Below are 16,474 nucleotides of genomic sequence, written 5' to 3' on the forward strand. Positions count from 1 at the left end.
GGGCGTAATATAAATTTGAATTATAAATTATAAAGTGTAAAGTATAAAGTGTCATTCAAGTTATTGGTGTTATTGGTTGCCATCAAGCACATTTAATTCCACACCTGCTCTTAGAGGTGCTGCTGCTAATACGTTTGTACGGCAATTATTCAACTCTTATTACACACAACATTCATTCCACTCTTATTCCACTCTTTCACCACACTTGCTCTCGACACTTGCTGTTGATTCGTTTGCTCAACGCTCATTCCACACTTATTCCACTTTTATTCCACACTTGCTGTTAGCAATGCTCCTGATACGTTTACACAACGTTTAATCCACCCTTATTTCATTATTATTCCACAATTGCTATTAGCAATGCTGTTGATGCGATTGCACAACGTCTATTAGACATGCATTTCCATGGTTGCCTTTTAGCAACCGGTATTCCACACCTGCTCTTATACCTGCACTCTTATTCCATACCTATTCCACAATTACTTACCGCTTTGAAAGTTACAACCAAAACAAACTTTCAGAGCGGTAAGTAAACAGAGTGCAAATTGACGAAAACCGGCAGACTTTTTGTAGGTGTTTGACGATGTTGCTGTGTAAATCTATTACCCAGTGATTTGTAGTGACCGATTTGCGTTCGCAGGTTTAGTATACAATGATCCTGCAATGGAATCTCTGGTCCCAAGACCAAGTGTTTCTTCCCCCACGGAGCTTTTGATTGGCATTGTGAAGTATATTTTGGCCGGAGCAATCGACAACGTACGAAATGGAGACACGTATCGGTTCTAGTTCTCCTGCTAAACGAACTGTACGCGGCAGGATTTCGGAGTTTCTTCAAAGTAGTTTTTTGATGTGCAGTTTGTTGTCGGTAGTGATAAGGTGCCCGCTCAATTATTATCGTACGATTATAGTTTTTGAGGGCGAGAAAGTGCTTTGTTTTAGAATTGAAAAGAGCTGAGTTATTTATTTGTTTCCTGACATGTGTAATAAAGTGGATCTAATAATAATTTCATAGTGTTGTTTATGTTATTGGTTGCCCTCAGGCGTCTCTTATTCCACCTCTCTTAGCGATGCTACGGATACGTTTGCACGGCGCTTATTCGGTATGCATTCTCTTGAATGCTTTTAAGCGACCAATATTCCACTCTTGCTCTTAGCGGTGCTGCTGATACATTTGTACAACATTCAGTCAACTCTTGTTCCACACTTAGGGTAACCAACGTATTTTGGACCCCATCAGCAGCTATACATAATTTGGACATTAACAGCAAAATCAAATGGAAGTGTCCAAATTATGTACAGCTCCTGATGGGGTCCAAAATAGGTTGGTTACCCTACTTATCAACTGTAGAGACAGTGTAGATGTTGGTTAGAAGCTAGAAAAAATATGGAATATGACGTTTACACAACATATATTTCAGCAAATTAGTTTATTCAGCACCGGATGCCACTACACAACTCTTATTCCACATCTGGTCTTTTAAGTGCTGACGTTTTGTTCCTTGGGTAGTTATTATCTACAACTTTTCTGAATAAAGTATTGCTGTATCTTTTGTATTTACGGTGCTACAATGCTAGTACCTCTTTAGTGCCTAAGTGAACGTCCATTTAGTCATTAACGAGTTACTAAGTAGCATTGTATCGCCGTCTTTTGTAGTAAAAGATACATCAAAACTTTATTCAGAATTGTAGATAATAACTAATTCTACAAATGTCCCATATAAAACCTTGTCAAATTTTGCATGGCTAAGACGGTACTGTCAAATGAATGTGAATTGAGTCAAAGTGATCGTGCCATCCCAGCCTGTATGTTATTTATTATCACTATTGAAGAAGCAATCCGACAAGCGGGTATCGAAACGAGAGAAACGATCTTCGGAACAAGCCCCTAGTGTTCGCAGACAACCGTGATATCATTACTAGAAACTTTCTAGTAATTCCGCTAGAACGATTGGCCTACAAGTCAATGCGCCAATAACCATAACCATAGATGGAAAAAGCATAGAGAGAACAATGTTCGCCTCTGGACAGTGTTCATAAAGTTCATATAGGGTTTTTTACTAATTCTTGGCGTAATAAGTAAAGCAATTCTAATTTTCAGCATGTGTGGGATGGGTTTAATGAATACTCCAAAAGTTCTTGTGCCGATTTGACTAAAACACACTTACCTTCCGTTCCGTGAACTTTGAAATGACTGAAAAGCGACTTTTAAAGCATATTATTGAAATTACGCAACTGACTTTATTTCTAAAATTCAGCGTACCGTTTTAAAATCCGTCCATCAAAATTTTTCATCGTCCGAACTAAAAATCACAACAATGCTTACGAAGCTAACGCGTATGTATTTGTGTAGGACGGCATGACAAATATTATTCTATACAAAATTTCTGCAGGTCAGGCAAGTTTTCCTGGCTGTAGAATAACAATAATGCCTTGCGTGAGTTATTTTCATTTATGAATGACGGAAATTAAAACGATTAGTCGACATTGTCTTTTTCGTCGCACGAAAAAACGTAGGAAACTTGGCTGGTAGGACTTCTTTAATAATAAAAAGCATTTAAATAGATCTCAGCTCTCTTTGATTGATCGCATGTGATAGACAACAAACTAAAATATTGGGGAATAACTAGTGTTGCATTGTGTGTCATAATAATGCTGATATTTTTAATAATTTGTGTTGGATAGGACGGGAATAGGCAATTACGACGATGTAGCAACATACCCTATTTAGAATATCTGATCACCCCGACAATAATTCAATGACGCATTCAAGTTAGAAATCGACACATAAGGCTAGTAAAAAGAAATGTTCTACAATATGTTTTAAGTTTTAAAAAAGAATAACGTTTCTCCTAAATCTGCTTTATGAATAGATCCTAGATCCAGTATAAGCAATGTACCCTACTGTCGTGCAACACTGGTGTCGCTGCACCAGCGCTGCAAGTGCATTTTTTAACAAAATAACACCGTGTCCATTCCCTCGCCATCATTCCAGCTCCATCACGCACACAGATGCGCAATGTACAAACAGGACGCTCCTGTCAATTTCCTAGTTGCTTTTGCTAGTTTGCGAGTAAATAGATGCTGGAGCAGTTGAGGCGATCGGTGGTGTTAATTCGTACGTCGCGTTTTAATCGCAAATATTCGGTGAAAAATAGTGTAATTTCCGGCCATTGCGGTCGATTTCGTCGGGTTAAAGTCGAACGTTGCCCTATTCCGGCATCCGGTGCATAGGCAGGCAAGTTTAAGCTGCGAAAAAGCGATTTTTTGCGTTAGGACTCCGCTCCATGGCGTGCGTGAAAATTTTCCCGATGAGACAGGCGGAATGAAAATTTTTCACTGCCTCGATCAATAAATCAAAAACGGACTTTCGACAGCGAAATCCGGTGTTAAATTGTGCTGAAATCAAAATCTGACCATTTAGAAAAAGAAAATTTGTGCAATTGTGGTTAAAAAGTGTATTTTTTCGTGTGTTTCAGGTAGAGAAAGCACCCCAATCCGTTTGGGGGTGGCTCGCGGTAGCACCCTTATCTGTCACGCAAGGATAAAAGAGAACGTCTCGTTTCCTCCTACCCGCAATCGTTATCGTCGCAGTTGTCCTTTCGACGGGCAACGCGCAGCCCTACGGTGTGTTTCCTTTGCTAGTGCCTGTTATCGTGAGCGTGTTTTTGCAGAAGAAAACATCCCAATCCTAGTGAGTCTCCCCTGAGGGGGGAGGAATCGCCTCGCTAAACAGCCGTTTTCTCGGTTTTCTGCTGCTGGCAAATACGCTAGCTGGTAGTTTAATCTGACGATCGAGAGTACAGGGAAGTGAAAAAACAGACTATTTCGCGATGACCCTTTACTGTGCGGCGACAATGTTCTCGCTAGTAGTGTGTATGATTTTGCTAAGTGGCTTCAATTGCTTAAACGGTGAGTTGATTTAACCCTGTGTGTTTGGTGTGCATGTCGTATTTTAGATCATGTTATTCTGTGGAAGAAGCCAGATTTTCTAGAAGAAGTTTGCTCTTATGTGTCGTTTGATTTAAGTGAAATTGCACAACTTTGAAATGGTTGTAGTCGATGGGACTGTAAATTAGATTTTTGTTCTGGAAATAAAACTGGACTGTTATTTACGTTATTTGGCTTAGCAAAACTGGCTTCTGAAACTGCACATATTCCACAAGAGAAAGCAACTAAGATATGGTCGTTTGTTTTTTATTCCGCAGCGGTTGAAGCGGCCTCGAAAGTGGACGACTCGAAAGGACCGGTTTTTCTCAAGGAACCAACCAACAGGATCGATTTCTCCAACTCGACCGGTGCCGAAGTGGAATGCAGTGCTACCGGAAACCCCCCGCCGGAGATGATCTGGATTCGCAGCGACGGTACGGCCGTCGGTGAAGTTCCCGGATTGCGACAAATTTTGCCGAATGGCAATTTGGTTTTCCCCCCGTTCCGTGCCGAAGATTACCGACAGGATGTACATGCCCAAGTTTATGCCTGCATGGCTAAGAATCAATTCGGATCGATCATTTCGCGCGATGTCAATGTTAGAGCTGGTAAGTGAATGGTCTACTTGCTACTTGCATGTGTAGCAGGTAGCTGCGGGTTGTTTATTAACCCAAAGCGAAAGGCATGATACGAAACATCTGCTGTATGCTGAGAAGGATCAACTTGCGAAAGGCCGGACAACGGAGATGCCCAAAAGGAATACGCACATCGAAAAAAAGAAGCATATGGATAGTGTTTGCACGATACGAAGAAGAGTATAAATAATCTACATAAAGAAAATCATTGTGTGTACACATAGTTGCAGTGATGTTCGCCCTAGATCGAAACCTCATAAAAGAATAAGAATGAGAGCGAGGTTTCGTTAAGAAAAATGTTTTGTTTGGATGAAGAATCGCGGGTCGCGTAGGGAAAGGTGGGATTTAAATATAGTTTTCCACGCGCCTCAAAAACCGGAAAACATCTCTGAAAGTTCAACTGTGTGGAACTGGGAAAAATTCTTAGAAAGAATTCCGGTATCAGGTTGATTATTTGATATTTTAGTTGCTTAAGTGAAAAGTCGTCTATTCAGTGGCCAGCAATTGTTTTTTTTATTCTCTGGCAGTTACGATGTGAGTGCATCAGCGCCGGTTAAAACAGGAAATGGAATATTTATCGACCGTAACAAGAAGGTTGCGCCGCCAGAAGAATTACAAAAGAAAAGAATGTATGCAAAGCTGTGAAGGCTAGCTTTATGATTAATAAAAAGAGTGTCGTGCCATCGTCAAACAACAATTACAAGGGCCGTGTGAGCAAAGCGCGTGAAGATGAAGATAACAAGTGTATACGGCCGTGAGGGGCTTGTGATTCTATAGAATGTGCTACCAGCATGTATTTCAGTAGTGCATTGAAGAAAGAGCGTGTTTATGGAAGCAGAACGTGAAAAACGGATTACTCCTCGCCGTGCAGCGTGGGATTATTCGCTCAGCAAACGTAGCAGACGACAGCATGTTTCGTATCGATGTCAGCGTCAATCTCTAAAAAATCATTTTTCAGCTAAACATTCAATAGGTTCCCGTGGTTCGCCCTGTTTCCCCAATCGCAGATTAGATCTAAAATTTCTGGCTTCAGCTTAAATGGATTACATTTTTACACTCGTTTTCCTCTTTCTTCGTCACATAATCCATCTCCACGCATTGTAAAAAAAATTATAGTCGTGCAACAGTACTACGAAGCGGACGTCAACAAAGAGCACGTAATTCTGGGCAATGCTGCCATTTTGAAGTGTCTTATTCCGTCGTTTGTTGCCGATTTTGTGGACGTGGTTTCCTGGACCGACGGAGAGAATACCTATATCTATTCGCCAACGGAAGTGGATAACGGTGGTAACGGTACGCGACAAATTCATTCGCGCATCATCTTCGGAAGACGTCGTCGTTCCCTTTTTCCCTTCCCGCCACGTTATTCTGTCCTCCTGGTTGACTTATTTTCTTATGGTTGATTCGACGAAAGGGTCTTTGTTTGCGAGTGCAGTGTTTTGTCTCGTTTCCAGGTTCAAAATTCTATTTTTGTCAACTGACGAAGAGGATTATCATTACACAAATGGAACGAACAATTTGGATATTTCAAAGTTCAATTTAACATTTAAACAAAATATTGTTAGGGTGACAATGGCAATCGTCGTTAATAATTACAAATAAGGAAAATGTATAGAAAATTTTAGTTTAATCGGACTGTAAAGGACTCGCAAAACAATTGAATCAAATGAAAAGTTCAACAAACTAAGCTGCAAACCCGTCAAAATTCTGTAGCTTTACTTTGAATGCCTGTAGTGAATAAAACATCAAAATTTCATGTTGATTTACGGATTTTCCTTACGCCAATTCTTTGTTTTTAGGCCTTTCATGGTTTTTAAAATCATTAAACCCTGATGATGATATTCGGTTGGAAACAAACTAGTCGATGCGGAACGAGTTTTGAAATTGTTTCTTTTGGTACACCAGTGTACAGTAAAGATTTGTATAATGCGGTGTAAAGATGTCTCTGGCTCATGCAGAAAACATCAGGGTTATGGTTGACGAGGATGAAATAAATGGAATTCTATCACGCGTTGGTTTCCGCAAATTATTCTCTGGATGCAATATTGGCCTTTTTCATCGGCAAAATATGATACCGACATCGAACATTATGACAAGTTGATTTATTATTCCGTCAATTTGTTTTAATCTGCAAAAAATTGTGCGAGTTCTCTGAGTAATAAGGTAAAACTTCACGAATCTTGCTCACTTATTATAAAATACTGTGGAATGCTTCCTTACAGAGCCATTGAAAACTATATAGTTTTGTCATTTCGATAAATGATTTAACCTAGCTGAAAATATATAAACTTCTAGTTTGTTTGTGAAACTGGAAAGAATAACACGTCAAAAAGCTTATATACATCAGTTTGAATATTATAATTCATTACATCACTAGATCTCTGACAGACTAGAAGTCTGTCGTATAAAAAACAAAAGGTCAAATTTCGTTAACGGAGTTAGCACCCAGGCTTTGCTTCTTTTTAAACCTTAATCATTATGGCTTTCGATAACGGGTAGGAACATCAAATCAAAAATTTAATGGGCATTTCATTGCAAGTTAGTTTTCGTAGCTTATTACGGTATCGGTTCGGAAATCTATGGTTTATTTCCGGAAAACCCGGATGAACCAAAAAGATTCGCATAGTCTCTGGGATTCCTCGCTTAGGAATCGTATGCAGGAATTCTGCAGAGGATTCGTACAGAATGCCTTGCTGATTGAACCAGGATTATTATATGAGAATGCAACATTTGAATCCTCGGCATGCCTAAAACTCGGTAAAGGAATCTCCTTCTGTTTCTGTTCTGTTTCTGTTTGCAGCACAAGGTGGGGCAGTTAGAGCCAAGTCTGTCCAGGGCTGAGATAAGGTGGTTGTGATAATGTTAAAAGAATCCGTGCGGATTACGCTAGCTCCATAATGTGTTGGTGATTATGGATTAATGGGCGGAAGAAGAGTGACAGAACTTGGCTTGATATAATTGTGTGCTTGGTCAATATAGCATAAGATGGCTTGTACTTATCTTGTTTTCTCCTTCCTTTGTTTGTTTCCTCGTCTTGCTCGAACCTTTCTTACAACTTGTTCATTCATGGCATCACGGCGTCCTCATCCATCGTTGTCACCAGTGTGGGCATCTGTGGCTGATCTCTTGTCTCCCCTCACGACAACATTGTTGCCGTGAGAAGAAGCGATAGAGATCAGGCAGAGAAAAAAAAGAAAAGAAAAGAAAAGAAGAAATTTTTAGTCAACATGTTGATCGCAATTTTCAAGTTAGTAATATCACGAGAATTCTATGTCTGTCCATCACCTATGCTACTACCGACTAACTACTCGCTAGGCTGGACGCTACTCATCTCCCAAATACCCATGTCATCACGATTGACCCAGCGCTGTTCAACAACCTATGCTCATTAAAAGCCACAGCCGCCTCTTTATCTACCATCTTTGCAGTATTGTAGCTGATGGCGTAAATTTTCGAATATTTTGTGCGGAATATTATTCAAGAGCAATATTATCGCTCAGAACTATCGAAAAACTACTTGAACTTCCGAAAAATAGAGCAGATGCGATATAATGGGGACTGGTACTCGCTCGTATTATTCCCGGTGGCATTAATTGCATATTTGTAGCGGTAGTCAACCGATTTGTCGGTATGCTCTTCAGACCGTGGTCAATTGAAATGATTCTGTAACTAAGAAGGGATGAGGTGGATCAAGAAGAACTTCACTTGGAGATATGTATATATGCCGTGTTAAGTCTTAAGTGCAAGCTGTCACTGAAGCAAGACTTAATAAGATGTTAACGACGTTGATAATTCTGTGAGGATGGTATTGAATCGAAAAAAAATCCTCATACCATGGCCATATATTATGTACTATGACCCCATTTTAGGAAGTGGGAATGATGGTATATTGAGGACAGCCCTGCGCTATCGCTTGAATCAGCCAGAGAATCGAATACCTGTTTTTACTTGAAGAAGTTTTAACTCTAAAAAGATTTAGTTAGAAATGGAATTTCAGTTGAAGTCTGCCAGCATTGGGCAATGGACAAAACAAAATATATATCGAGGCTATAAAGCTTTTCGAGAGATCCACTAAGTCCGACCGCGACGACAGCCGCAAGAATGGAGAGGAGCAGGCCGCCGGTGAGTTGCCACCGTTCGACTTGATGGACTCTCCGACAGGGCTCATCAGCATTAGGAGGGCCCTTGGGAGACAAACAGCGTCATGATCATTTTATGTTGTTAGTTGAATACCGTTAACGCGGTTAGTCACAAGACATGCAAACCATTCTAATAAGGAGGGAAATAAAAATAATAATAATTATAATTAATTACATCCAAAACAATACAATAGAGGTGACAGTAACAGTAACGATAGCAATATTAGTAATAATAGTAATAACATAGGAAACTGACACAGGAACACAGCTACTGACTATAACTTCCTGCCCATTAATAATTGTAGTTTGGCAGCATAGGTATAAAAAGAATTTCCGACTCATCATAGAACACTCAAACATATATTCGTTCGTACCTATACACCCATGCACACTCATACATGCATACACATGTATACATGTACGTGTGTGTATATTTTTCAGTGCTGTGCTGTCCATAATCGCATAACAGCCACAAATTCTATGGCAATCTCATAGAAAATGTCTCGATTACGCAAATAAAGACATCACATCATTTTTGAACACTCGTTCGTTCTAACTATCGATAAATTTTAATTTTCATGAGTAAGTCAAAATCTCATGAATGGTGGGTAGGATTTGGTTTCAGTTTTCTAGAGAAATTTCTGTGCATACCAGCAATTCATCTAGGGAACTGAGTAAGCCCTCCCGGTGCTTCGGCCCAAACGGATTGAATTTAAAATCAAATCCGTTCGATTTCGCTCCATTCCGCTTTACGAGACACATGCTACAGGTAAAGGTAAATTATGCAATACTACATACTACACATATATCCAACTTAAACTATATTTTTACATTCTACATGCGGAACTAAGATGTTTAGGTCGTTTAGCCGAAGTACGCGTCAAACCACCTACCCATGGGAGGGAAAACTCGGTAAAGGAATCTCCTTCACTATAAAATAGGAACCCTCGGGATTCTAGAAGCAGGAATCCTGGTGTGTTACTAAGAAAAGAGAGCATTTTCAGCCCTTTGTGCTTTCAGCTTATCAAATATCAAACTTATCAGTTTGGCACTGTAAACCTGGATGAATACCTATTCTATGGTTGTCCGACTTTTTCTAGTAAATTATACACTGGAAAATAAAATACCGATGGATATTCACCAGAAACAATCATTCTCCAGAGAACCAATGCCCAGAAGGTACTAAATCGCAGAAAACCAATTCCCAGAAAGTATCAAATTCTAAGTACTACTAGCTGACCCGACAAACTTCGTATTGCCACAAATTAACCTGTGTTGTACATAAATCATGAATCTCGGATGATCTTTGTCACAATCTCGAGTTTCTGAGGAGTTCAACCTTAGATGATTCATTTTGGCAGTTACGTAACTATGAAAGCATCCCAGGTAACCAATAAGCATCACCAATGCTATTCAAATATAGGCCAATAAGCATTTAAGTCGCCTTAAATGCTACTTAAATGTTATTTTGGCAAAATATACAGCTACTTTACTGATAACCTTCTTATAGTGCTGACAATGCTAATTTACAGGTAATTACCGACACGAAGAATTTGAATATAATTTTGGATGCCAATTTACAACACCTATGCAGTCAAAAAGTTAACATACAATAACGTGCAGTATAAAATGCCAGATACGCTGATTTGCTGCTTACGTTAAGGCTTATTAGTTACCTGGAATGGGTAGTTTAATATACAAATTTGCAATTTTTCCTCACAGTAAAATAGAAAACAACTCCCCTGTCCCCTCATTGCATTGCCAGAAAGCGGATAGTGATATTCGCCATGATTGTACAACATTACGCCGAGTATCATTTTGCGAAAAACCTTAAGCGGAATGTACCATTTCACGGAAAACTTTTTTGTGGAAAGTACCATTTCGCGATCTTCTCCTTACTCGCTGTCGCTCGTTCCAGGAAACCCAGGTAGACCTAGGAAAATAAATAAACCTAGACAGTAGTGATTTCTGCGGGGAGTTGCCTCCCCACAATGGACGGCGCTTCCGACGGCGGGTCGCCGGCAACACTCACGGCCGTCTCGTCCTGAATGATCTAGTGTTACTATAGATAGTTTTTGTGGTCTTGTTATTGATTAATGTTTTATGGAAGAGTCTCGAATTTCTCGAGTTCGATTAGTTTTTAGTTTCGCAAAAATTTCTGTTTCATTTGTATGAGAGTCCATATCCCCCTACCACAGGGGTGATAGGTCTCTAACTATCATAAAATGAATTCAAGACTCCAAAATCTCCCATATGCCAAATTTGGTTCAATTTGCTTGATTAGTTCTCACGTTATTAGGAAATTTGTATTTCATTTGTACGGAAGCCCAATCTCTTAAAGGCGAGGTCATAACTCGTTTTTTAAAGAGGAGGAGGGTCTCTATTCACCATAGAAAAAAAATTTTGCCTCCAAAACCACTTACATGTCAAATTTGGTTCCATTTGCTTGCTTAGTTCTAGAGTTATGAGGAAATTTTTATTTCGTTTGTATAGGAACCCCCCCCCTCCTAAAAAGGTAAGGGGTCCTAATTCATCATAGAAAAAATGGTTGCCTCCAAAAACACCCACATGCCAAATATGGTACCATTGGCTTGATTAGTTCTCGAATTATGAGGAAACTTGTATTTCATTTGTGTAGAAGCCCCCCCTCTTAAAGTGGGGAGGGGTCCTAACTCACCATAGAAAATATTTTTGCCTCCAAAAACCTCCACATGTAAAATTTGGTTCTATTTGCTTGATTAGTTCTCGAGTTATGAGGAAATTTGTATTTCATTTGCATAGGAGCCCCCCCTCTCCTAAAGTAAGGAGGAGTCCTAATTCATCATAGAAAAAATGATTGCCTCCAAAAACACCTACATGCCAAATTTGGTTCCATTTGCTTGGTTAGTTCTCGAGTTATGAGGAAATTTGTTTTTCATTTGTATAGGAGCCCCCCTCCTAAAGTGAGGAGGGGTCCTAATTCACCATAGAAAATATTCTTGCCCTCAAAAACTTTCACATGCCAAATTTTGTTCCATTTGCTTGATTAGTTCTCGAGTTATAAGGAAATTTGTATTTCATTTGTTTAGGAGCCCCCCCTCTTAAAGTGGAGAGGGATCCCGAATCATCATAGTAAAAAAATTTGTCTCCAAAAACACCCAAATGCTAAATTTGGTTCCATTTTCTTGATTAGTTCTCGAGTTATAAGGAAAATTGTATTTCGTTTGTATAGGAGCCCCCCTCCTAAAGTGGGGAGGGGTCCTAATTCACCATAGAAAATATTCTTGCTCTCAAAAACTTTCACATGCCAAATTTTGTTCCATTTGCTTGATTAGTTCTGGAGTTATGAGGAAATTTGTATTTAATTTGTGTAGGATCTCCCCCTCCTAAAGTGGGGAGGAGTCCCAATTCATCATAGAAAAAAAATTTGTCTCCAAAAACTCCCACATGCCAAATTTGGTTCTATTTGCTTGATTAGTTTTCGAGTTATGAGGAAATTTGTATTTCGTTTGTTTAGGAGCCCCCCCTCTTAAAGTGGGAAGGGGTCCTACTTTACCATAGAAAATAGTCTTGCCCTCGAAAACTTTCACATGCCAAATTTTGTTCCATTTGCTTGATTAGTTCTAGAGCTATGAGGAAATTTGTATTTCATTTGTAAAGGAGCCCCGCCTCCTAAAATGGGGAGGGATCCCAATACATCATAGTAAAAAAATTTGTCCCCAAAAACACCGAAATGCTAAATTTGGTTCCATTTTCTTGATTAGTTCTCGAGTTATAAGAAAATTTGTATTTCGTTTGTATAGGATCTCCCCCTCCTAAAGTGGGGAGGAGTCCCAATTCATCATAGAAAAAAATTTTGTCTTCAAAAACACCCACATGCCAAATTTGGTTCCATTTGCTTGATTGGTTCTCGAGTTATGAGGAAATTTGTATTTCATTTGTATAGGAGCCCCCCCCCCTCCTAAAGTGGGGAGGGGTCCTAATTTACCATAGAAAATATTCTTGCTTCCGGAAACCTTCACATGCCAAATTTGGTTCCATTTGCTTGATTAGTTCTCGAGTTATGAGGAAATTTGTATTTCAATTGTATGGAAGCCCCCCCCCCCTCTTAAAGGGAAAAGGAGTCATAATTCCCCTTCTAAAGAGGAGAGGGGTCTCAATTTACCATAGAATAAATTCTTGTCACCAAAAACACCAACATGCCAACTTTTGTTCTATTTGCTTGATTAGTTCTCGAGTTATGCAGAAATTTGTGTTTCATTTGTATGGGAGCCCCCCTCCTAGTGCAGGAGGGCTAAATCACTAAAACCTTTCCTGGCCCCAAAAATCTCTACATGCAAATTTTCACGCCGATTGGTTCAGTAGTTTTTGATTCTATAAGGAACATCCCGACAGACAGACAGACAGACAGAAATCCATTTTTATATATAAGATTGGGAAACTCATTGAGAGAAAAATATCAATTTAGATATAGTTTAGTTATATTTGGTAGCACTGCTGTTAAAAAAATAATATCTTTTTCGAATTCTTTAGGCAATTTCCATAGAAAATGTGACAATAGTGTCTTTCTAAATTTGACATTTTCGGAGATATAAACAAAATAATATAAGAGGGTGTGACAAATACGGGTCTTTTCTTTGAAAATGGAGATTTTGGTTTGTTTTCATTTGATTAGTCACTTTAACAGCTTAGGCCATTCGTGACTTTTGCTGGGTTGGGATTTTAACCCTTGTCCTCGGCGTGAGAGTCGTAAATGATAACCACTGCACCGGGATTGACCCGAAAAATGAAGTTCCCAAGTAACAATTTCAGGCTGATCAAACGCTTTTATAGCTGATTTTACTCAACCTGTGGCCGATCTATGGTTTAGGTTTAGAAATAAAAACCTTTTTTCAGCTCTTAAATAGCTAAATCTGGTGATTTTATTAAGCTTCAGATTAATAGCTGCAATGAAGCTTAATAGAAACTTTTTTGCGCTTTTAAATAGCCAATTTGCGCAATGCTGTCAATTCTATTTTTATAACGAGAAATAGTTTTGCAATCTGCTTTTCCAGTCGCTTAATCAACGCTTCATCAACCTTTATGCAGCCAAAAAAAATCTATCTTTAAATTTAAAAAATGAAACGCGGCCTTTTTTTATTTTGCTGTAAACATGTTTCGAACGCGATATTTTTAATTTCGAATAACTTTAATTCGTATAAGTAAGCTAGCTAATTAAAAATGCCTGTCTTTTTTTCCGGGAATTGAACCCGCCATCTTTTAATCCATAAGCACTCACCGTATGATCCGCCCCATTTGCATCTGCAGAACAGACAGTGAGAATATATTTACACCTGAAGCCTAGCCCGCCTAGCGTGAAGCAGTCGATAATGTCGATAACGGATAAGCTTTTTCTTTCAGCTGAATTGCGAAATTCTATGATCTGACAGTAAGTGTGCTGGTAGAAGTTTGTAAAGCCACTTTAACACCTCTAAGCAGCCCTAAAGTAGTTTGAAAGCTGTGAGCCTAATGAAAGCTTCCACTCTACATTTTAACACCTTTAAGCAACCGTAAAACGATTTGATGTTTATGGCTGTTGAGAAGCAGATTGTTTAGCAGAAAAATCCGCTATTAAGCTTGTTTATGAGCTTTTGGGAGAGAACTGGTTTGAAAAACTTAAAGTAGCTTGAACATCGCTTATTTAAACACCATTTAAGTGCTTACTTTATGCAGCTTTGATCGCCTTAAACCAACCCGTAAACAGCCATTGCTCTTGCAATTCAGCTATCGTTGTTACTTGGGACATTTACGTTATCTGTACCTTGGGATCAATTTGTTCCCAAAATTCAAACGGCTGTATCTCAGCCTTTTCATTTTTATGTATCTCAGCGAAAAATTAATGGATTTTGGAATTTTTAGATGTTTTAGAAAGGCTCGTTGCGGAATGAATCTTTCGTATTCGTGTTTTCAATTAACAATTATTTGCTCCATGCTGCCATTGTCACTCTAATTTTTAACTTAATTAAGGCCTTCAAACATTTATTTATAATGAACAAACGTTAATTTATCAACGCCGATATCCGATTCCAGTTATCGCCCAGTACTACGACGTCGACGTAAATAAAGAGTACGCCATCCGTGGGAACTCCATTTTGATCAAGTGCCAAATTCCGTCCTATGTTGCCGATTTCGTTCGTATCGTCTCGTGGCACACCGATCAAAATCAAAGCTTCTATCTCAATTCTACCGAAAATGATGACGGTTGGTCCAACCCCAATGAACCACTCTATACGTTCCAATTTTCCCAGAAAAAGAAACCTTCATAGTTTTCGCTCAAAGATCTTAATCCCAGTTTTTTGTTTCGTTTTTGTTTCCTACGTACAGTTGTTCAGCAGCACTACGAATCCGAGGTGAACAATGCCTACGTAATACGCGGTAATGCGGCCATCCTTAAATGCTCGATCCCTTCCTTCGTGGCCGATTTCATTACCGTTGTCTCGTGGAACGATGACTCCGGCAGCGTTTATCAGTACGCGGGCAACAACAGCCACATAGACGACTTTGAAACGGGTTCGCTTGTCAAAAAATTAAATCACTTGAAATCCCCGTAATCCCCACCTTGAGTTGTTCCGTTTTGAAATACTTTCCGGTTAAATTTGTTATTTGTTTTGTCTCTATCGGCAGTTGTCAATCAGTACTACGAAGCAGAGGTTGTATCCGAGTATGTGATTCGTGGAAACACTGCCGTCCTAAAGTGTAACATTCCTAGTTTCGTGACCGATTTTGTCAAGGTTGAATCGTGGATCGGCAGCGATGGTTCGATCTATAATGCGACTACATTCGATACGGGTATCGATTTGCTTTACCACTTAAACTGAGAAAGTTCCTTTCCAAAATCACAGTACCATTTTGGGTTTTCTCACCTTTATTTAGTGTCCTCTTTTGTTGTGACTTTTAGTGATCAACCAACATTACGGCGCCGATATCCTAATGGAATACGTCATTCGTGGTAATTCTGCCATCCTGAAGTGCTCCATACCATCATTCGTAGCTGATTTTGTTCGCGTCGAAGCTTGGATCGACGAAGAAAACAACGAACTCCTGCCGTCGGAAGATTACGGTTGTCGAGAGTTCTTCACTTGTTTGCAAAAATTCCTTCGAATCCCAATCCTCTGTTTGTTATAGTTTTTTCTCATTCCGATCAACTCACATTCTGCTTTTGTTACTTAGTTATCAATCAACACTACCAGCCGGAAATATTGACGGAATATGTGATTCGTGGAAATTCCGGTATTCTCAAGTGTTCGATTCCTTCCTTTGTTTCGGACTTTGTTCGCGTTGAATCCTGGATCGACGAGGAGGGCGTGGAATTGGCTTTAACCGAAGATTACGGTTAGATTTGTTAGGATCGAAAATAAAATCATTTCCTGTTTCCTTTCTTTTGTTCACTTCATTCAATCATTATAATTTTTATCAACTTACAGTGGTTAACCAGTTCTACCAATCTGGTTCCGAGGATGAGTACATAATAAGGGGTAATGCGGCCATCCTGAAGTGTAAAATTCCTTCTTTTATTGCTGACTTCGTGTTTGTCGAAAGCTGGCTAGATACCGATGGGAATGAGTACCATTATCACAAAGATGAAAGCTCTGGTGATTGTTATTTCGCTGCACCATTTCGTCTCAAAATATCCTAAAACATACTCCACCATTTTTAGTTTCGCCTCCCCTATTTAACGTGGTTTTCTTTTCGAAATTGCAGTAGTGAACCAATTCTACCAGACGGACGGTGAAAATGAGTACGTGATTCGGGGAA

General features: G+C 39.3%; 1 protein-coding gene across 1 annotated transcript in view; it reads left to right on the forward strand.

The window, feature by feature from the left end:
• The first annotated feature begins 3,445 nt into the window (after positions 1 to 3,445).
• The window catches only part of LOC128733890 (cell adhesion molecule Dscam2), a 115,145-nt gene continuing 102,116 nt past the window's right edge, over positions 3,446 to 16,474 (forward strand). Inside the window, exons 1-3 of the mRNA XM_053827743.1 lie at positions 3,446 to 3,909; positions 4,206 to 4,535; positions 15,890 to 16,051. Of these exons, the coding sequence (XP_053683718.1) occupies positions 3,831 to 3,909; positions 4,206 to 4,535; positions 15,890 to 16,051 (571 nt within the window). The 5' untranslated portion in view covers positions 3,446 to 3,830. The remainder of the gene's footprint in view (positions 3,910 to 4,205; positions 4,536 to 15,889; positions 16,052 to 16,474) is intronic.

The sequence above is a fragment of the Sabethes cyaneus genome, chromosome 2 (assembly GCF_943734655.1).
Source record: "Sabethes cyaneus chromosome 2, idSabCyanKW18_F2, whole genome shotgun sequence".
In the NCBI taxonomy this organism is placed as follows: domain Eukaryota; kingdom Metazoa; phylum Arthropoda; class Insecta; order Diptera; family Culicidae; genus Sabethes; species Sabethes cyaneus.